Raw genomic sequence first — 21,234 nt, forward strand, 5'->3', positions numbered from 1 at the left:
TCGGGTCGGTCCAGGACTCGTGTCGGTCCAAGGCTCGGGTCGGTCCAGGACTCGGGTCGGTCCAAGGCTCGGGTCGGTCCAGGACTCGGGTCGGTCCAAGACTCGGGTCGGTCCAGGACTCGGGTCGGTCCAAGACTCGGGTCTCGAGTCGCAGACAGAAGACGATCGAACCATCGGCTCGGTTTGAAGCCTGGAGACGTTCAGGACTCTGCAGTTCCACCTGCGGCCTGATAGGTGGCGACGGTGCGCCGATCAGAAGACAAGAAGAAGATTCCTCTCCTGGACTCTCACGCAGTTTTGTGTCCTCGTTGTGTTTTTCTGTTAATAACTCTGAGACCACATGTCTCCTTCTGCTCACGGTTTGACTCAGTCTGTCTCCATCTGTCTCCGTCTCTGCTTCTTCTTCATGTGTCCTGCAGAGGGCTCGTCCTCTGAGGGGACAGCTGTCCCCTGGTGGACACGAAAGAAGAGAAAACTCCACTGGATGTTTCCATCAGAAACTCGTTTGTTCTGCTTTTTCCAAACACAAATAAAACATAAATGTGACGACACAAAACAGAAGTTTAAAATTAGGATTAAAGCCTGAAATCACCTAATTTATAATAAACTGTTAAAACAGCAAGAAATATGAAAAATAATTTTAATCAAACAGACACAAGAAGGCTGTTAAATGTTATAAAAAGTGTTTTTTCACCTGAGTTTGGTTTTTATGGTAAAATTACCAGAAATCTTTGGGTTTACACATAAAAAATGTTGTATTATAATCATTTATTTAACTACAAAAAAAACAAATATTTCTACAGTTTTATGCATAAAAACGCTGCTGAAAGATGCTTTTTGAACTTTGAGTTTTAAAAACAGCTGTTTGATTTTTTGGGAACTTGTTTTCAGAGTGATTTAATAAAACAAACCAGCAGAAAGAAGTCAGAGGATGAATCCTGTGGTTTACAGATAAATTAGATCTTCTGTCGCTGAATCTTCTGCTCTTTAATTCATTAAAAGTCGCTGACGGGTTCTGATTTATTGTTGAAATCCAGAAAGACGGGTCTCTGAAAGGGTTTGAAGACTTTGGCGCCCGCTGCCCGTCTAACGGCTCCTTCCCTCCGCAGCACACGTCGCACAGCAACGGGCGCCAGGAGCTCGGCGGCACGCGCTCCGCCCGCGCCGGCGTCCGATCCCGCAGCTCCGATGAGCCGCAGCAGCCCCACGTGGGAAACTACCGGCCGCTCAAGACCATCGGCAAGGGCAACTTCGCCAAGGTGAAGCTGGCGCGGCACATCCTGACGGGCCGAGAGGTGAGGATGGAGGTCAGAGTCAGGGGTCACATTTAGGATCTTCTGACCCTCGTGACCTCTGACCCCGCGCTCCAGTTGTTCAGAGTCTCCTCTGCTTTTGGAAAAGATGATTTACCCGAGCCTTTCTTTCTCCCCACAGGTGGCAATAAAAATAATCGACAAGACGCAGCTGAACCCCAACAGCCTTCAGAAGGTAAACCTTCCTGGGTCAGAGCGCCGCCGGCTGCTGGTCTCTGAGGACACGACTCGGAAACAAAAAACATCACATTTAAAACCGTTTCCTGGAAGAGCTAAAGGAGGTTAGCTAGCTACAGGTGCCAAAAGGGCAGCTAGAAGCTAACTAAAAGTAGCTGAAGGAGGTAAAAGCAGAGCCAGCAGCTGAAGCAGATTTCACAGACTGATTTATAATAATGTAACAAGGATGTAAATGAAGTTAAACGTTTTGAAAAGTATAAAAGTCAGCAGCTGTTTCCTGAGCGAGCCGAAGGTTTTGATTTAAGGTTTTGATTTCTGAAGGTTTAAAGCAGCAGGAAGTCTGCTGCAGCCGTCGGGGCCTAAATCAGTCGATGCTCTCAGGTTTCACACAGAAACCTTTTTAATGATTTCTTCTGTCTGATGGGGGAACAGATTGTGATGTTTGTTTGTTGCTGCTCCAGTTTTTCCTCCGTGGTTCTGGTTTAAGATGCTGATTTCTGCTCCCTGTGTTCGGTGTTCCCGCGGCGTTCCCGCGGCCTTTTGGCTCCCACTCCTGGCCTGGAAGTGGTTTCTGGGAAGTCTGCGCGGTATCGACCCGTCATGGTGTTGTTCTGCTGGTAAGACAGGGAGGCGGAGAGCGGCGGCTGCTGGTGACGGTGTTGGGCCGGCCCCCGCCGCTCGGCGCCCGCTTGGCGCTCGGTCACTGGTTTTCCATCAGTTTTTCCAGAGCTCCATTGATCGGGGCCTTAGCGTGTCACAGAAACACTCCGGCTGGTTTTCAGGCTGTCAGGGATAAAAACGGTTCTGTTTGTCAGATTGTTCCTTTTAATGTTTATTTTAAGGAAACAACGCGAGCGTACCTGAAACCTTCTCTGTCATGTTTCCATTTATAGACAAACTCTTTGTTCCTCTGGAAGCAGAGCAGAAGAACATCTGTGAGAGCTCAGCTGGTTTCAGGTCAGCTTTGATGTTTGAATCGTTTCCTGTAAACTCAGAGTGGAGGAAACGTTGGGAGCAGTTAATATCTTACCTGTTTCAGATGGCTGTCTGTTGTCGTGGAGAATCTCGGTGGTTTGTAGGAGCTCGTCTTTAAACGTCTCGGAGGGTAACGAGACGTTTAAAGGTTCTGGTTCTGGGTCCTGAGTTTGGACCAGTTTGCTGCTGGATTGGCCGACCTGAGCCCGATGAGAGGCTGGTTAAATGTTTTCAGGTTGTCTGCGAGGTCAAAGGTCAGGGAGGTCACTTTAATCACCTCTTCCTGTCTGTCTCTTGCTCCAGACTTCAGGTTGGTTTTCAGTAACGTTTGGATGGATTTCCTCTCAGAGGAACCTCTCTGACTCCCTGATGAACCAACGAGGCGAGGGGGGGTTGTTGTTGTTCCCTCGGGCTCGGACCAGATGACTCCACAGAGGAGCGAGTTCGACTGGATGGATGAACTAAACCCCTCGGGTTAGTTCCAGTTTACAACAGACGCACAAACATCCGTCTTCCTGGAGCTCTGGATCGGTAACTGGGTTTGTGACTCATCTCCGACTCTAAGATGATGGGATGGAAGGTTTGACAAAACAAGCAACAAAAAAAGGGAGGAGGAGGAGGAGGAGGAGGAGGAGGAGTCAACAGGAGGAGATGGGAGGAGTCTAGAGGAGCTGCCTGAATGAGCCAGGAGGAGTCCGCAGGAGGAGTCTGGAGGAGCTCTGAGGAGGTGCCTGGAGGAGACAGGGGGAGGTAACAAGAGCCCGGAGGAGACTTGAGGATACAAGAGAAGACAGGAGGAACCTGGAGGAGGAGCCGGGAGGAGAAAAAGGAGGAGGAGGAGGAGGTGCCTGGAGGAGACAGGGGGAGGTAACAAGAGCCCGGAGGAGACTTGAGGATACAAGAGAAGACAGGAGGAGGAGGAGTCCGGAGGAGGAGGAGTCAACAGGATGAGTCCAGAGGAGTCCGGAGGAGGAGATGGGAGGAGTCTAGAGGAGCTGCCTGAATGAGCCAGGAGGAGGAGGAGTCAACAGGAGGAGTCCGGAGGAGACAGGGGGAGGTAACAAGAGCCCGGAGGAGACTTGAGGATACAAGAGAAGACAGGAGGAACCTGGAGGAGGAGGAGTCCGGAGGAGGAGGAGTCAACAGGATGAGTCCAGAGGAGTCCGGAGGAGGAGGAGTCAACAGGATGAGTCCAGAGGAGTCCGGAGGAGGAGATGGGAGGAGTCTAGAGGAGCTGCCTGAATGAGCCAGGAGGAGTCCGCAGGAGGAGTCTGGAGGAGCTCTGAGGAGGTGCCTGGAGGAGACAGGGGGAGGTAACAAGAGCCCGGAGGAGACTTGAGGATACAAGAGAAGACAGGAGGAGGAGGAGGAGGAGGAGCCCGGAGGAGGAGCCCGGAGGAGGAGCCCGGAGCCCGGTTCTGATCACATGGCAGACAGCTGTGGTTGGACCGGCTCAGCAGACCTCCTTTAACTTCCTGCTGCGTTTTTACACGACTTTTATTTATTATCAGAGTTTTCAGGTCTTCATGCCGGGTTCTGTGTCGGAGAACGGGTCCAAACGGGCCCAAAGCTTCAGAACATCCCTGCGAGCTTCTGTTCCTTTAACACCTTCTCAGAAACGATGAGTCTTGTCACTTGGCAGCAGCGGAGAGGTTTCCACCAGCACAGATACATTTATGTCCTTTCAGAATAAAAGCTGGAGGAATGACAGCAGGAGAGAGCTCTTCATCTCCTCCTCCTCCTCTTCCTCCTGACTGCTGAAATCCTGAGTTCATCCATTTATTTTAGATGAACTCCGTCAGAAAGTCCGGATTTTTTATGTAATTCATTAAAGATAGATGATTAGATGATTAGCTGCGCTGGTGACGACTCTCAGCTACTACCACACCACGGTTAGCTGTGGCGGCCATCTTGAGTCAGGTTGAGCAGCACATTTAGAGTCGTCCAGATATTTTACTAACGAAGCGTTTTAAAACATAAATGTTTGAAACTAAAAATCATATGAAACTGATCAGAGTTCAGAGATCTGGACCTCCTGGTTTTAGCTGCGGTGCTACTGCAAACCTGCTGCCGCTCTTATTCCCACCTCTGAGAACCTACAAACAGCAGGTTTTAGTTGCCTCTGAGGACACAGATTTGTCCGTCAGCACGCCGCAGCATGGCCGCTCCCGCCTCATGGAAGATTAAAGCCTTGTTATATTTTTATGGGATGGCAGACGTCACGCTGGAGTAACAGCTGATCAATCATAAACGGATCTCTGTGCGGCGTCCGGAATGCTGATGTCAGGATGAGTCTGAGGTGGAGGTTCTGGTTGATGAGGAGGAGGAGGAGGATGACTAAAGGATCACGTTTCACTGGAACAACGTGATGTTTGAGAGTCCAGGAACCAAACGGCTCCAGTCATGACGTCAGAGACTAAAAGCAAGCAGAACGAATCTGAAATGTAAATAAAAACAGAATAAATGAGTTTATAAATCTCGTAAATCTCACGTTTCAAATGTTTAAACCAAGAAGTTCTACAGTTTTTAGAAATAAATCAGGTCAGTCTGAATCTGCTGGCAGCAACTCGTCTATTTACAGCTGTTCCAGATGTTCTCCTCGTGCAGCATCTGTAAACATCTGGACCTGAGGTTGTCCCGTTCTGTCTGTTCAACAGTCCTGGATGGGAGCAGATGTTGTTCTAAAACCTGGACTAATGCACCCCCATACCATCAGAGAGGCAGGCTGACCTCAGAACAGTTCTCACATCTGTTCACATCTGGCTTCTTCTTTGCCTGATAGAGCTTTAAGCAGCACGGTTTATAGAACAGAACCAGAACCAGCCTTGACCTTTGACCTCAGAGGTTCCTACAGGGGTTTTATGATCTGGAGATGATGGAGATTCAAAGTTGAGGAACTTTATTGTGAAAGTGTTGCTCTGTTCTCAGACACTTCCTGTCAGCTGGTGAACCTCGGCCCATCTTCAGCCTCTAAAAGCTCGTCTGATCTTTGAGAATTACCTGAATTAAAGCTCCTCCAGATGTTTGTTTGGACCACTTACTTTTAAAGTCTTTATAAAGTGACCTTTAATTTATAACAATGGTACAACTTCTCAGTTTAAACCTTTGTTCCCTGTGATCCATTGTGAATAAAATAAGAGTTTATGAGATTCTGTTTTTATTAACCTTTTACTCAATGTTCCTACTCTTCAGAATCGGGGTTGTATTTCTCCTCGAGGAACTTCCCAGGATCTGAACAACAACGTGAAAAGATGCAACATAAAAAGGGATAGTTCAGATTTTTTTTAAGTGGGTTTCTGTGCCGTATAACGCTTTGAACCATCACAGAGTTCTCCAGGCAGTGCGAAAGCTAACACATGGGTCCTCACGATCTTTAGAAAGTTTTGATAGCTGGTTCAGAAGCATCTTTTAGTTCCCGGACCTAAACATTTTTTAAGACCTGGAAACAAGATGTTTGATGAAGTTTTCCATAAAAGTGTAACTCTTACCTCGGACTTTCCCCTGGAACAACAGCAGCAGAATAATCAGAACTTCTCTGAAGCTCCTTAGGTGCTGACGGTTTTGGGTCTCCTGCTTTAGAACATCTGGGTTTATGGTTCGCGAGCAGAAACTTTAGGCTCTTCTTCACAGGATGCTGCTCAGCGACTGCATTACCGCCATCTTTGTTCAACTCTCTGCCTGAATTTGTTTTGAGNACAGAACAGAACCAGAACCAGCCTTGACCTTTGACCCCAGAGGTTCCTACAGATGGGTTTTATGATCTGGAGATGATGGAGATTCAGGAACTTTATTGTGAAAGTGTTGCTCTGTTCTCAGACACTTCCTGTCAGCTGGTGAACCTCGGCCCATCTTCAGCCTCTAAAAGCTCGTCTGATCTTTGAGAATTACCTGAATTAAAGCTCCTCCAGATGTTTAACTGTAAAACGTTTTCCTGCTGTTTTCAGCTCTTCAGGGAGGTCCGAATCATGAAGATCTTGAATCATCCTAATATAGGTAAGTTTTTCAGCACAAACACGTTAAAGAATAAAACAAAAAAATATATTTTGACTCGTTTGAAGCTGTAAGTTTTCATGTTTTGTTTCTCCTGCTGGTGTCGATCAGCATTTAATCTGTTTCCTGCAGAGGAAACTTTTTATTTCCGTCCCACAGTTTCTGTTTTTAGCAGCGTGAGGCTCATCAGAGAGTTCCTGGTGTTCATGTGGTCCTGACTCCTCCTGTTTCTGTCCTGCAGTCAAGCTGTTCGAGGTGATCGAGACGGAGAGGACGCTCTACCTGGTGATGGAGTACGCCAGCGGAGGTGAGTCCAAACGTTTCCAGCGTCAGTCGGCCATCTCACTCATAAAACCGAAGGCGTCAGGTCCGGTCGGGATGTCCGAGCAGCTGGTGTCCTCAGGTCCGACTCCTGGACCTTCTGTCCAAACGTCTCCAGCTCCTTCAGGTTGGACGGTGCTGCTTGTGTCCTCAGCTGGACCGAGGTCCGGACCGCTCCAGAACCTGTACCTGGTTCTCCTTAAACCAGGTCAGGGTTCAGGATCATTGTCCTGCTGGACGGTGGACCTCCGTCTCTGGAGATTCCCGGTCTCTGCTGATGGGTAAACATCACAGTATGATGCTGCCACCACCGTGCTTCACTGTAGGGATGTTCTCAGCAGATGAGGTGTTTGGTCCAGAAATGGTGTTCTTGGTGGACAAATAGTCTCATCTGGCCCCCTTTAATCCAGTGGTGCCCAGTCCTGGTCCTGGTTCTGGTCCATGTCCTGGTCCTGGAGGACCACTGTCCTGCAGGTTTCAGGTGTTTCTCTGACTCATCTGATCTTTATGACCATCAGGCTTCTGCAGAACTTGGAGAGCAGAGAAACATCTAAAACCTGCAGGATGGTGGTCCACCAGAACCAGGACCAGGACCAGGACCAGGACTGGACACCACTGATTTAGTCAGTTTCTCCTCCATGAAGCTCAGCTCTGAGCAGCTTCTAGTCTCCTGAGGACAGGTCCTCCATGTCTCAGCTCCATCAGCTGGACGTCCCTCTGATTAATGTCCTCCCTGCTCTGTTTTGGAGGACGAGCCTCTCTTGGTGACATCATCTTTCCTGATCATGGATTAAATGGAGCTCTGTGAGATGTTCAGGGTTCAGGGAGAACCCAACCCTGATCTGATCTTCTCCATGACGTCTCTGACCTGTGGGGAGAGTTCCTTGGTCTTCATGATGTCTCCTGCCTGGTGGTAGTGAAGGAGAGTAAAACTAAGATCTGTAAACTTCTTACAGCTGACCTTTGGAGTCATTTCCTGATGCAGAAAAATAAAAAACCTTTAATCTTGATCCTTCTTCATGAAGGCCAGGCAGACTTTCCTCTGTGATTTGTCCCGATTCGTCCCGTCCTGCAGTTTGCCCTTCAGCTCCAGCCCTGCGAGTGTTTTTCTGTCGTTGGCAGCTGAGTCAGAGCTTCGAGGCTCAGAAACACTCCGGCTGCCTCTGCAGGTCAGATCTGAGCGAGCGGGAGGCTTTCAGGGCGCTTTTTATTTTATCTGCTTGCTATTTTTGTGTACATGTGCATGTGCAGAGCTGCAGAGTTCCTTCAGAGCAGAAGTGATGGGTGTAGATGTGCAGACGGGCAGAAGCTCGGCAGCAGATTTGTGCCTCCAGGAGGGGCTCAGTTTGGAGGAGTTGCCCTGAAAGCGTGCACATGGGTGGCACCGAGCGCCAGCTGCAGAGAAAAGTTCTGATTTCCTGCGCTCCGGGTCGCAGCCTCGGTCTGCTTTTCTGAGTCCTCTGTTTCTGTTTTCCAGGCGAGGTGTTCGACTACCTGGTTGCACACGGAAGAATGAAGGAAAAAGAGGCCAGAGCTAAATTTAGACAGGTACTTGGCTTTCTCCCCCTGCAGTGTTCTGGTTTCACACGTCTGCCCTCCACCCGGCCTCGGAGGACACGAGTCTGACGAACAGAGAGGCTTACAGGGAGGAGAAGCTGCACAAATACCTGATTATTACACACAACTGACATTAGATCAGATTAAATGAACTTTGTATTCAGATTCTGCAGATCTGAGCAGAAGTAGACGTGCACGTTAAAAATAATCAGTTTCCTCAGAGAGAAAAGTTCGGCTTGATAAGTTCAGGGTCACAAGGAGCCGTTAATGGCTGCAAACAGATAGATTTACACCCCACCAGGTCCACCAGGTCCACCAGGTCCACCTGGTCCACCTGGTCCACCTGGTCATCCAGGTCCTTCAGGTCCACCTGGTCCACCTGGTCCAGTACTGACACTTCCTGTAGCAGCAGGAGTCTTGGTCAGTTTTGGAGAACAGCTGCTTTCAACTTATTTCAGGAGTAATAATTGGGATAATAAACATTTTAGGGTAAAATACACAACAAGTTTTCTTTATGAAGTCAGTAAAAGTGAAGCTGAGGAGGAACTACTGGCTGTGAAATCTGAAATTAAAGATAATATTTATTAAGAGTTAAACTTCAGGACCACATTTATAACTGGGAACGTTACATGAAAGAAGCCGAAGGAGACAAACAGGCAGCAGCTGAAGCAGATCTTCGTGTTTCTGAGGAGAAAATGTTTGAAATAAAGTTACAAAGTTACAAAAAGCAGAAGTCCCAGCTGAAATAAAGTCTGCAGGAGGAGTTGGATTGTTGAAACCTGCAGATTAATGACAAACAGCCCTCTGGCGTCTTTGGCCACACCTCCTGTGGGTCTCGTCCTTCCTGGCGGCGGCGGCGGCGGCCACATCCTGTCCCTGAACTCTGTCTCCTCCCTCCGCAGATCGTCTCGGCGGTGCAGTACTGCCACCAGAAGCACATCGTGCACAGGGACCTGAAGGTGAGTTCTGACGGACCGGGTCAGTTCGGACCGAGCGACAAACCACGACCTTTAAACCCCCCCCCAGGATGACTCTCAGCTACTACCACTCCAGAGTTCAGCTCAGAAACAAACAAATCTTTAAATGAAGAGCTGTTGTTGAATCTGAGACTAATAATTAGTAAACGGTGAAGATTCTGGAGCTGCTTTAATTGATTTATTGATTGAAATGTTTGGAACGGGGCAGGAGTGGGTGGGTTTGGACTTCTCCCCGCTCCGTTTTAAAGACAAAGACAAGGGAAATGTGAATGAATGAACGATGAAAGCATTAACCCTGCAGGCTTCTCCGTTAGGATCCAGAATTCTGCAGATATTTCACCAGCGTTTGGTTTTTTATTCGCAGCAGAAGTTAAAATTAGAAGCGCTCCTTCAGCTCGGAGGTTCATTCGGTCTGATTGTAGAAAAGGTTGCAGCTCTGTGACCCGGGCCGGTTCTGCTGCAGTTTGAGGGACATCAGCGTGTGTCCATGAGGGGACAGATGTCCAGATGTTGAGTTAATTGGTCTCCTCCTGGGCTTTAATTGGATCATGTGTCCACAGGCGGAGAACCTGCTCCTCGACGCAGACATGAACATTAAGATCGCAGATTTCGGCTTCAGCAACGAGTTCACCCTGGGCAACAAGCTGGACACGTTCTGCGGCTCGCCGCCGTACGCCGCGCCCGAGCTCTTCCAGGGGAAGAAGTACGACGGGCCGGAGGTGGACGTCTGGAGTCTGGGCGTCATCCTGTACACGCTGGTCAGCGGCTCGCTGCCCTTCGACGGGCAGAACCTGAAGGTGGGACATTCAGTCCTCTGTCCTTCCGCTGCGTTAAACCTGCACATGTCATCTGGACGTGTCTTCTTGTCCCCGTCCTCTCTGCAGGAGCTGCGGGAGCGTGTCCTCCGGGGAAAGTACCGCATCCCGTTCTACATGTCCACAGACTGCGAGAACCTCCTGAAACGTTTCCTGGTGCTGAACCCGGCCAAGCGCGGTACTCTCGAGGTGAGGGAGGATGGCAAAAATGTAAATATACCTCTTGGCTCTTCAGACGTGCCGTTTGTCCTCCTCCTCTTTGTTCATGCATCATGTCCTCCGACGCCCACAGTGTCCTGTTTTCTGTCCGTCTGGCCTTCCTCCTCCTCCTCCTCCTCCTCTGTGATGCTGTAACCAGAAATAATGGATTCCAGGGTTTCTTCTGTCTCGTCAGATTTTCAGCCATCAGTGACTCTGATTTCTCTGCAGATTATTAGTGATTATTTACTGTGATGTTTGGACAAATGTCTCTAATTTAGAGAATCTGCAGATTTTTATTATACTAGGAAAAGGTTCTGGTTCTGATGGTTTTAAATGCTTCATTATCCTGTTTGGTTTTTAACTGAAGCTGCTTCTTCCTTTAACCAGAGGAATAAAACATTAATGTTATTATTTATTCATGATGAGATGTTTGTTAATATTTAAAGACAACGAGTTAACATGTGACCTGAAATCAGGTTGTTACTGTATCGCCCGCCACCTCAGAGGATCCGTTGGGGATGACTCTCAGCTACTAGCTCCGCCTCTGTAAGAGCTGTAGCTGCTACGGTTGGTTAGCTGTGTCGGCCATCCTAAATCAGGTGCTTCATGAGATATTTAGCTAACAGACCGACGGGTTTAATGCCGACACAGATTTCTGTTTCCGTCTGATGGATTCTGACGGGCTGTGCGTCACACCGACCCGAACCGACCCGGTTCCATCAGAACCGGAGGTAATCCGTTTGGCCCGATCGATCGATGTGCTGCAGATTAACGTCCCGGGAACGAGCCGGAGAATAAACTCGTACCGCCACGACAGGCGGGCGATCATGTAACTCCCTGAACCCAGCCGTGACAGTCACCTTCATTAAAACCTCGGCATGAAAGGTGGCGGGCGACAAGCATTCCTGTAGGACACACGTGTCAAAGTCAAGGCCCGCGGGCCAGATCCGGCCCTCTGTAACATTTCATCCGGCCCTTCAGTCTGTGACAGATCGAGTCTGAAAAAAAACTGAAGTTTTCTCTGACAGTGACTTAGAAACCAACAATATATAGTTTTAATTTCTGTATGATCAGGTTTTTGTCTGTTTTATTGTTAAAAACTTCATTTAAAAGCTGAGTGAGGTGTAAGAAATGACTGCTAACGATGAAGTTTGATCTATTTGTCTGTGTTCATTAAAGTCTGTTTGCTCTAAATTCTGTATAATCTGTAACTGGGGAAAGGTCATTGATATTTCTATATGAATGATTTGACGTAATACATCTAAAACCAATTAATTTATATAATTTTTAATAAATATTGATCCTGATTGGCCCTTGGCTAGGAGCAAATCTTTAATTTTGGCCCCCTGCGTCACTGGGTTTGACCCCCCTGCTGTAGGAAATGCTTTAATGCTGACGTGACGTTTTCTGCTTAAATGAAACTGAGTCGTTAACGATCAGAACGACAGCTAAAAGCTAAAACCAGCAGAGCAGGAGCTAAAAGCTAAAAACTAAAACCAGCAGAGCAGCAGCTAAAAGCTAAAAATGAAGCAGGTGAGATGAAGAAAACTTCAAAGAGCACACAGTTTATTTGAAGAGATCTGAATGCATTTTTTGTAACGTAAATAAAGTTAAATTATTCAGTTGTAAAACCCAGACGTCGTAGCTGAGACGTCCTGAAGGAGCCGAAGGTTTGCTGACACTGACGCTGTAAAAGTTTCTTCTTGTTGTGAACTGTTTCTGAACGAGCGTGTCCTCTGACCGCCTGCAGCAAATCATGAAGGATCGATGGATCAACGCGGGCTTCGAGGAGGACGAGCTGAAACCGTACACCGAGCCCGAGCTGGACATCACGGACCAGAAGAGGATAGGTAAACGCTCCGGAAAGCCGAGTTTTTCAGCTGTTGTGTAACAAAAAGAATTCACACCTCCTGGTTTAAAGTCTGAAGGAAGTGAGGCGTGAACGCGTTAAACTCGCAGGAGGAACGACCTTCAGAGAAATGATGGATGGGATCAGAAAAGGGGGCGGGGCTCTTACATAACGGCAGCTGTGGTCGGGGCCAGCTCGTTATCACCCAGGAGTCGAGAGAATTGGCTCTTTGTTCCTGAGAATTTCACCAACTTGTTTCACAGATGGGAAAACGAGATGACGGCTCAGATTAGTCCGAGAAAATAAACGAGGCTTCTGCACCTCGAGAGCGCCGAGCCGCGTGGAGACGGAGCCGCCGCCGTTAAAAGAGCGAGGAGAGGGGGAGGAGCTGTATGAGGGTGGGGCAGCAGGTGAGACAGGTGTGGGCAGGTGATGTCTGTAGTGAGAGTAGGGAGCAGGTGGAGGTCTGCTCTGCAGAGAAGAGGAATGAAAGTCTGTGGAAGCAGACAGAATGTGTGTGATGTGACTGTTGGACTGGTTAGAGACTAGTTAGAGACTAGTTAGAGGCTGGTTAGAGACTAGTTAGAGGCTGGTTAGAGACTAGTTAGAGGCTGGTTATAGACTAGTTAGAGGCTGGTTATAGACTAGTTAGAGGCTGGTTAGAGACTGGTTAGAGAGTAGTTAGAGACTAGTTAGAGACTGGTTATAGACTAGTTAGAGGCTGGTTATAGACTAGTTAGAGGCTGGTTAGAGACTGGTTAGAGAGTAGTTAGAGGCTGGTTAGAGGCTGGTTATAGACTAGTTAGAGGCTGGTTATAGACTAGTTAGAGGCTGGTTAGAGGCTGAAAAGGTGATAAAACCAGTGAATTCTCAGCTGTAACCAGTGAGTCGTTCAGCTGCATTTTGAGAGGCTAATTTTCAGAAAGCACCGTCTGTTCTCATGTGCCGTAATCTTCGGTTCCACAGTTCCACAGTTCCTGGCCCTCTTCTTCACCCTTAAACCCACTGTGGCACCTTGAGGCGGTGCTTCCTCCACCTTCATCACTGCCTACAGTTTACAGCGACACAATCAGCCAATGAAAGCAGCTGAAGCCAGCGGGCTGATCTGGGCTTTCCTGTTTGTCAGAAATAAAAGGGGAAGAGGAGGATTTCCAGGTTCAGGGATTATAAATCCTCTCTGGTCGGGGGGACACCTCCTGATCCCCCAGGAGGAGGTGCAGAGGGAGGTCAGGGTTTCCCTCCTGGACCTGCTGCTGAATTATTACTCAGGCTATCAGAGGATTTATCAGAGATTCAGGCTGGTGTGTTTCAGAGAATGAGTTACTGGGTCACGAATAAAAACTGCAGGTTTAGTCTTGGTGTTTAAAAGTCCTGCAGCCTGAGAAACGACTGGGAGGAGTTTTTATCTCATTTATCGATCTGTGTGAACGTCTCTGTGTCCTGATCTGTGTGAGCAGCAGAAACATCCCTGATGAGTCACAGAAGCAGCTCTGGGTTTAAAGATGATGTTTTCTTGGATATCCGTCGGTCTGGACGTGGTTCTGTGGTTGAGCTGCGAGGCAGAGAGGAAGAATCAGGAGGATGAAAGTGAGAAAGATGAGCTCACGGGTCCGGTTCTGCCTGGTTCCAGAGCCAGAACTCGTTTCTCACCTTCCTTCTCTCAGAGACTCTGTCACAGTGTCGTTCAGCTGATTTATTTACAATCAGAAAATGGCTTCAGATGAACAGGAAGACGGCAGATTTTACAGCAGATCTCAAAGTTTTAACACAAAAGCAGCTTTTTAAAGTTTTTGGTGTCCTGGAGATCTGGAGAGATCTGGACGGGTCGCGGTCTTTAGGCTCCTGTTGGGACGACCTGCAGCGTTCCTGCTCAGCCTGGAAAAAACCGTCTGATTCAAGGTTTTTCCAGGTCTGGATGGAAGGACGGAAACAAGAAATGTTTGTTTCCTTTTTTACTAAAACGTCAGAATAAAGATCAGAAACCAGCTTCTGGGACTAACTGAGCCGAACATCGTTCTTCTTCAGGTCCGACAGGAACGTCTGGTTCTGCTCAGAACGTTCTCCGCTTCTCTGTCAGTGGGTTCCATTTCAAGAAGCAAAGATCCCGTTTTACTCTCCTTCAGATTTCTTTCCTCCTCAGATTTAATTTTAATTTGGAAGAAGTTGAAAACAAACTTTATCCTTTGGACCATCAGTGGTCCTTCTACCCTGACGGGACACGTCACTATTTTTATTTTTATTTTATTTAGTTTTCAGTCCTAAAACACTTTGAGGTGAAACTCACAAAGGATTCATCCTTTCATCTATATTCAGTAAAAATAAACTCCTCATGGTCTAAACTTAGATTTGTTGGGTTTTTCTGCACAGGTTGGACTTAATTGTTTTAAATGTTTTCAGACAAATAATCAGATTCTGATGGTCTTATTTTACTGTTTTTAATTTAAAATACAAACTGTCTAAAGGAGCCATCTGTCATTAATTTACCAAGAGAGAATTAAAAAAATGATGTGAAATTTTAGTTTTATTTGATTAAATCTAAATATATTTTTAGGATAAAGTTGATCTGAGGAGGGATAAGGTTTGAGAAGCACTGGTTAACAGAAAGTTAACTGGTTAATGGATGCATGAATTAATGGATGCATTAATTATTGGATGCGTTTCTCTTCTTCTCACTGTTTTCCATCCTGGTTGTTTGTGCAGATGTGATGGTGGGGATGGGCTACAACCTGGAGGAGATCCAGGAGTCATTGGCCAAGATGAAGTATGATGAGATCACAGCGACGTACCTGCTGCTGGGCAGGAAGGCCTCCGAGGTACAAACGCCCGACAGGAAGCAGCCATTTAAAAAGCTCGCCGCTTCTTCGGTTTTTAAAGTGAAACTTCTGTGTCGTCTGGCAGCTGGAGCCCAGCGAGTCGGCCTCCAGCAGCAACCTGTCTCTGTCCAAACCGAGACCCAGCAGTGAGCTGAACGGACAGTCGCCGTCCCACCTCAAGGTCCAGAGGAGCGTCTCGTCCAATCACAAGCAGAGGCGCTACAGCGAGCAAGGTGAGGAGACAAGCTCTGACTTTCAGATGCTTCATCACACAGATGCTGACTGCCTCAGCTGGAGGAGAGACGACATGATGTTTCTGTTTGGTCTCCAGTCGGTCAGAACGCTCCTCCGGCTCATCCGAAGAGGAGTCAGACCTCCACGGCGGAGAACGCCACCAAGGAGGAAGTCCAGCTCCGGAAGCCGAGCACCGCCCCGCCCTCCAGCCCTCTGCTGGGCAACGCCAACAACCCCAACAAGGCCGACATCCCCGACCGGAGGAAAGGAGCCCCCACCGGTCCGAGCGTGAGTTCCTGACAGGTTCCTGACAGGTTCTGGTTCTCCTCAGCGCCATCGCCGGTCCTAAGAGACGTTTTTCCTCTCGTTGCTCTGCAGAATAACTCTGCGTCGGCAGGAATGACCCGGAGGAACACGTACGTCTGCAGCGACAGGAACAACACGGACCGCCTGTCCGTCATCCCCAACGGGAAGGAGAACAGGTGAGCTTCACGCCGAGCCACCGACCAGCCGTGGCTCGGGTTCCCCTCTTCTTCGGCTCCTCCTCGGTTCTCTTCTTCACTGATCTTGTTTGGTGTTGATCTCTTGTGTTTTGTTTCCCCTCGTTCCGGCATGAGCAGCATGACTGAGATGGCTTGTGCCACTAGCCCCTCCTCTGCCTTTGCGGCCGCCGCGTTCGGTGCCTCGTCCAGTTCCATGCGGCAGAGGTATCAAACCGACGGCCCCTTGTACGCCTGTCAGGCAGGCTGGGCCTTACTGCCCCACTCCTACTACGCTCTGGACCGCTGCTCGGCCAAGTAAGACGGCAGGGCCTCGCCCCCCCCGTCTGTCTGGTGTGTCAGCCCCTGTTTGGCCCCCGGCTAACCCCCCCATCTGTAACCCTGCAGCTCCTCCTGACTGCAGCAGGATCACCGCTGAGCTTTGATCTGAGATGTTAGAGAAAAATATTTCTCCACATCCTGAAATCAAACATCTGCCCATCATAAACCTGCTGAAATAACAAACCTGACCTCTGACCTCTGACCCCTGACCTCCACCCTTCTGGGTTCCTCTGTGACCGAGCAGGAACAGAACTCACTGCTTTCATTTCACACGTCTGTGCTTTGACCTTCAGGGTGGGATCAGCGCCACCTGCTGGATCGGAGTGGAAATCCAGTTTCTTCAGGATCATTTGTTGTCAGACTGTAGCTCCTCTTTTTATTGGTTTGTGCTGCAGGAATAAATATAAAATAAAACCTGTGACTCAAAACTTCACCTGAGGACAAAAAGTCCTGAATGACAGCCGAGAACTGTTCAGGAAGCTGAAGTTCTTAAAACAATTCAACGAACAGCTAAAGTTTGCAAAAACAGTAGCTAAAAGCTAAAGTTAGCACAACAGAAACTGAAAGCTACAAGCAGCAAACAGCTAAATTTAGCAAAACAACAGCTATATTAGCCAAACTACTAAATTAGCTACGTTAATTGTAAAAAAAAACCCAGCAGATTAAAAAAGCAAAACCTCAGCTGAAAGCTAAATTTAGCAGCAGCTGAAGAGGATTTTTTGATCTGAAGTCGTTAAATCAACAGATGAGCTGAAGGAAAGTCGTGTTTCCCACCCTGATGATGTCAGACCTGCGTTAACAGACGGCTCGTTAACAGACGGCTCGTTAACAAACGACTCGTTAACAGACGGCTTGTTAACAAACGACTCGTTAACAGACGGCTTGTTAACAAACGGATCGTTAACAGACGGCTCGTTAACAAACAGCTCCTTAACAGACAGCTGGTTAACAAACGGCTCGTTAACAAACGGCTCGTTAACAAACGGCTGGTTAACAGACAGCTGGTTAACAAACGGCTCGTTAACAAATGGCTCGTTAACAAACGGCTGGTTAACAGACAGCTGGTTAACAAACGGCGGGTTAACAAACGTCTCGTTAACAAACGGCTCGTTAACAAACAGCTCCTTAACAGACAGCTGGTTAACAAACGGCTCGTTAACAAACGGCTCGTTAACAAACGGCTGTTTTAAGGATCAGACCTTTGTTTCCCATCATGTCTGTCAGAAACCTGTGAAACTAACCCTAACTCCGGGTAATCCTAACCTCTTCCTCCTCCTCCTCCTCCAGCGTTGCCGTGTCACCCGGCGGTCAGAGGAACCCGGTGGCGTCGACCCACAGCATCACCAACGCCACCACGCCCGACCGCCTCCGCTTCCCCAGAGGCACGGCCAGCCGCAGCACCTTCCACGGCGGCCAGCTGCGAGACCGCCGCACCGCCACGTACAACGGGCCGCCGGCCTCCCCCACCCTCTCCCACGACGCCACGTCTCTGTCCCAGACGCGCAGCCGTGGAACCAGCAACCTGTTCTCCAAACTCACCTCCAAACTGACCCGCAGGTAGGCCGCGACGCGTTTCTGTCCGCTGAACGGGAGTTTCTGTCGCTGCCCCGGCGCCTTCCAGAGGAACCAGCCTGAACGAGCTGCAGATTCAAAACTCTAAATCAGGTTTATAACAACAACAGTAAACTGTGGGAGGAGTTTATTCCTCCTCTCACAGAGAAGTCAGTTATAAAATTAAAACTGATGACGTCAGAAACAGGAAACGGTTTAAACCTGTGGAGGTGCCGCCGGGCAGCGACCGACCTCAACGAAGGAACTAAAAATGATTCCAGTCAGCCCCTTTCTGTTCATTCATCAGACTCCCCCCCCCGCTCTTCTGTCACCATGTTTCATGTCTCTTTGTCTGGTTCTGTTGTAGAAACATGTCATTCAGGTTTGCCAAAAGGTAGGACTCCTGCACTGCCTTTCAAAATAAAATAACAAGAACAGTTTGACTAAACTTCTTCTCTGAAACTCTCCAGATAAACAGAGCTGCTGCTGCGCTGAACTAACACGCCGCTTAGAGCGTCTACACGCACGCCTTCCATCGACCTCCCTGATTGGCTGTTTCAGTAAACGTGTTAAATATGAGGCTGTCTGACTCGTTCAGACTCGTCACCGGATGAGTTTGTCCTTCTGACTCCGGCGACTCTTTAGCTCCGCCCCTGGCAGGACTCTCAGATCTGTGGCGGAGGAAACGGCGTCAGCAGCAGGAAGTTCTGATCGTGGTCCGGCAGGCCCGACCACGATCAGAATGTCCTGCTTGACGGCTGAGCGTGGGGCAGGATTTACGGCGGGCGGCGCGGTCTCGGTGAGAGGGCGGGGCAGGATTTACGGCGGGCGGCGCGGTCTCAGGAAGAGGGGCGGGGCCGGCCTGTTCGCTGGAGCAAGCAGCAGACGGAGGTGGAGCTTGTAATTCGCTGCTCGGTGGTGTGACGGAGCCACGTAGACCTGCTTCAAGCTGCACTGGTCGGTCCACTCAGGACCTGGATCCACCGTCACCATGGCGATGAACCTCCACAGCCTCCGTAGCTTCCTGCTTCTATCCGACCTGAAACCTTCCAACTTCAGCTTCAGTCTCTTTGAGATCCTTATTTCACTGCCCCCACATTTAGTTCAGTCTGGACCGCTTTATCATCAGACGTCTTCGGATATCGAGCCTCCGACCCCTGAGACGTTTGGAAGTTCTGTTCTGGTCTCGGCCCAGTCAGAGCTCAGGGTTATAGAACATCCGGTTCTGACTGACAGTTCTAACATGGCCGCGGGTCGCCGTCCAGCCTGAACGGGTCCGAACTGTTCGCTTGGAGCTTCATATTCATAAAACCTAAAAGAAGGAAGTGTGTGTGTAAACGCTCTCAGCCAACAGCTCATCACTAATCGACCTTCATCGCATGCTGAGCTTCAACCTCCTCTAACTCTGCTGCTTTACTCTCAACAAACTCGTTTGGATCCGGCTTGTTTGTGACGATTAAAAACCGTCTTAATGTTGTTTACTTTATTAGTTTGCTTTTGGTAAATGTTCAGTTTCAGTGCAGAAAAGAGTTTAAAGTAGTTCTGAGTTTTAATAAATGATCCCTTTATGTGAAATAAAACCTCCACCTTCTGTAAAGCTGCTGTTTTCACCTGAATGATTAACGAGCCGAACACCGGCAGGAAGTAACCCGTCATTCATCCGGACTTTGGTGCCACGTTTAGGAGAAACAAACCTTTGAACGCCGCGGCCGTTTGGGCCGTTTGGGTTTAGAAACGAGAAATAAAAAGCTGATTCTGGATCAGCTGTGGGAACGTCTTCAGTTGTTTCCTGGCAGAGAAAAAAGGTTCGGATTCAGGCGATAATTTGACTTTTTTATTTTAAGTTTAAAGAAACTGAAAAAGTTCTGCTTCAAACGAAGAAGTCGAGTGTTTAAGTCCTTGTTGTTTATTGTTCCGGTGGTTTTCCGTTGGTTTTCCGGTAGTTGAAGCTGCTGCAGAGCGAGTCCAGGCGTTTGTTTCTGGTGGAGGATGTGATGTCATCAGGAGTCCTGTTTTAAAGGGATAGTCTGGACATTTTGAAGAAGGGGTTCTGTGGAACAGGTTTGAACAGTCAGTATCTTACCTGCTGTCGGTCGCTCTATGAACAATCCTCCAGCAGCTACCTGTAGCACTTCCTGCTGGGAGTGACCTCGAGGTTTAAATAATGGCGTCCGCACGTTTTCAGTGGAGGTAGGCCCGCTCAGGTCCGGTCCAATCAGAACCGCCTCCACGAGACAGTTGGAGGTCCTGTTGTCTCCTCTGAGAAACGATAAGAAACCTTCAGTCAGTCAGGAAGGAGGAGGGAGGGAGGAGGCTCCAACATTCAGAACAGGAAGTCTGAACCCGCCCCTGAAGATAGACCCCGCCCCTGAAGATAAACCCCACCCCTGAAGGTAGACCCACCCGTGAAAATAGACCCCGCCCCTGAAGGTAGACCCGCCCCTGCCGTCTCCAGGTTCATAGCGCCCTCCTGTGGATGATTTAAAGACCTTCATCCATCATCCTCATCATCATGACCCGAATCTGTCGGCTGGTTCTGGTTCTGGTTCCATCACCTCCTCACCTTCTTTCTGTTTTTCTCTGTGGATCTAGTAAAAGGTTTCAAACTGGTCTGAAATCCTCTGATGACCTTTTACTACGTTTTTGTCGTTCCTTCACTTCCCGGACGTGATCAGTGAGTTCTTTCCCTCCTCAGGATGATGTCACCTCCTCCTCCTCCTCCTCCTCCTCCTCCTCCTCCTCTCTTCACAGCTTTGTGTTTTTGTCCTCCTTACCTTCTTGTGTCCTTAACCTTTGACCTTTTGCTGCTCTTCCTCTCTGCTCAGGGTCAGTATTGACCCGACCAAGCGGCAGACGGCCAAAACTGGGCCGTCCGTCCCTTCTGCCCAGGGAGGAAAGACCCTTAGTAAGTCCTCTGTCCTTCGGCGTCCATCAGCCTCTCCTTTCCTTCCTTCTCTCCATCCTTCCACGGTCCTGCTTGGTTTTTATCTCATGTCATCCATTAAATATTCTGTCCCTCTCGCTTTCTTTTCTCGTCTTGTGTCCATTCAGATTTTTGCCGTTTCCTCAGATTCCCATTTCTTTCTTTCAGATTCACAAGCAGAAGATGTAGAGAGTTGTAGGAAGATGAAGATCTAGAGTAAGGGCTGTTTGAATCCGTCAGAATCTGGTTGTCAGGCCTCCCCCCTCGGTCCCGTCTGTCCTCCTGTTGTCCCGAGTTCAGAGTCTCTTCCTCCTCCACCCGTCCTGTTTCTCTGTCCCGCTGGCTGCAGTGCATGATGGGAGCTTGTCCCGATGTCCCTGAGACACAGGAAGTCGGCTGATGTTGTCTTTGGTGTTTAAAGAGAAAAATCTCCTGTAAATAAAACAAACCAAACGTTGGATGAATAAAATAAAACCAGATCGCAGAAACGCTCCGATCAGATGAAGTAATAATGTCATAATTAATAGATTTCCTTTAATTTGACGACAAAGGTGCTGCGGCTCGATGAGGTCTGTGGTGAGGACAGGAGACAGGCCGTCCTCTGATGGACACAGTGATGCGGTTCAGGGACCATCAGAGGACAGGAGACAGGCCGTCCTCTGATGGACACAGTGATGCGGTTCAGGGACCATCAGAGGACAGGAGACAGGCCGTCCT

The 21,234-nt window shown here is 48.8% G+C and overlaps 1 protein-coding gene and 1 long non-coding RNA gene across 22 annotated transcripts in view; one reads left to right on the forward strand and one right to left on the reverse strand.

Moving 5' to 3' along the window:
- The window catches only part of mark3a (MAP/microtubule affinity-regulating kinase 3a), a 29,690-nt gene that overhangs the window by 3,897 nt on the left and 4,559 nt on the right, over positions 1 to 21,234 (forward strand). For 5 of the 21 annotated variants that reach the window (XM_037977990.1, XM_037977989.1, XM_037977994.1 and 2 more), the window contains 16 exons: positions 1,110 to 1,295; positions 1,435 to 1,488; positions 6,410 to 6,458; positions 6,697 to 6,762; positions 8,254 to 8,324; positions 9,236 to 9,292; positions 9,871 to 10,107; positions 10,195 to 10,335; positions 12,077 to 12,176; positions 14,876 to 14,988; positions 15,074 to 15,221; positions 15,320 to 15,510; positions 15,601 to 15,704; positions 15,843 to 16,019; positions 17,331 to 17,600; positions 17,962 to 17,988. In XM_037977990.1, coding sequence (XP_037833918.1) covers positions 1,110 to 1,295; positions 1,435 to 1,488; positions 6,410 to 6,458; positions 6,697 to 6,762; positions 8,254 to 8,324; positions 9,236 to 9,292; positions 9,871 to 10,107; positions 10,195 to 10,335; positions 12,077 to 12,176; positions 14,876 to 14,988; positions 15,074 to 15,221; positions 15,320 to 15,510; positions 15,601 to 15,704; positions 15,843 to 16,019; positions 17,331 to 17,600; positions 17,962 to 17,988 — 1,991 coding nt within the window. Of the gene's footprint in view, positions 1 to 1,109; positions 1,296 to 1,434; positions 1,489 to 6,409; positions 6,459 to 6,696; positions 6,763 to 8,253; positions 8,325 to 9,235; positions 9,293 to 9,870; positions 10,108 to 10,194; positions 10,336 to 12,076; positions 12,177 to 14,875; positions 14,989 to 15,073; positions 15,222 to 15,319; positions 15,511 to 15,600; positions 15,705 to 15,842; positions 16,020 to 17,330; positions 17,601 to 17,961; positions 17,989 to 20,419; positions 20,500 to 20,685; positions 20,734 to 21,234 lie in introns of all 21 variants that reach the window. The other 16 variants (XM_037978000.1, XM_037978001.1, XM_037977993.1 and 13 more) reach the window with 11 other exon arrangements.
- LOC119617430 lies at positions 850 to 3,291 on the reverse strand. Its single transcript, XR_005233676.1, has 3 exons — positions 2,521 to 3,291; positions 2,351 to 2,400; positions 850 to 2,273 (listed from the first exon to the last, which is right to left on the reverse strand). It is a non-coding gene; the product is annotated as an uncharacterized LOC119617430 (long non-coding RNA).

The sequence above is a fragment of the Kryptolebias marmoratus genome, linkage group LG10, assembly GCF_001649575.2.
Source record: "Kryptolebias marmoratus isolate JLee-2015 linkage group LG10, ASM164957v2, whole genome shotgun sequence".
Classification (NCBI taxonomy): Eukaryota; Metazoa; Chordata; class Actinopteri; order Cyprinodontiformes; family Rivulidae; genus Kryptolebias; species Kryptolebias marmoratus.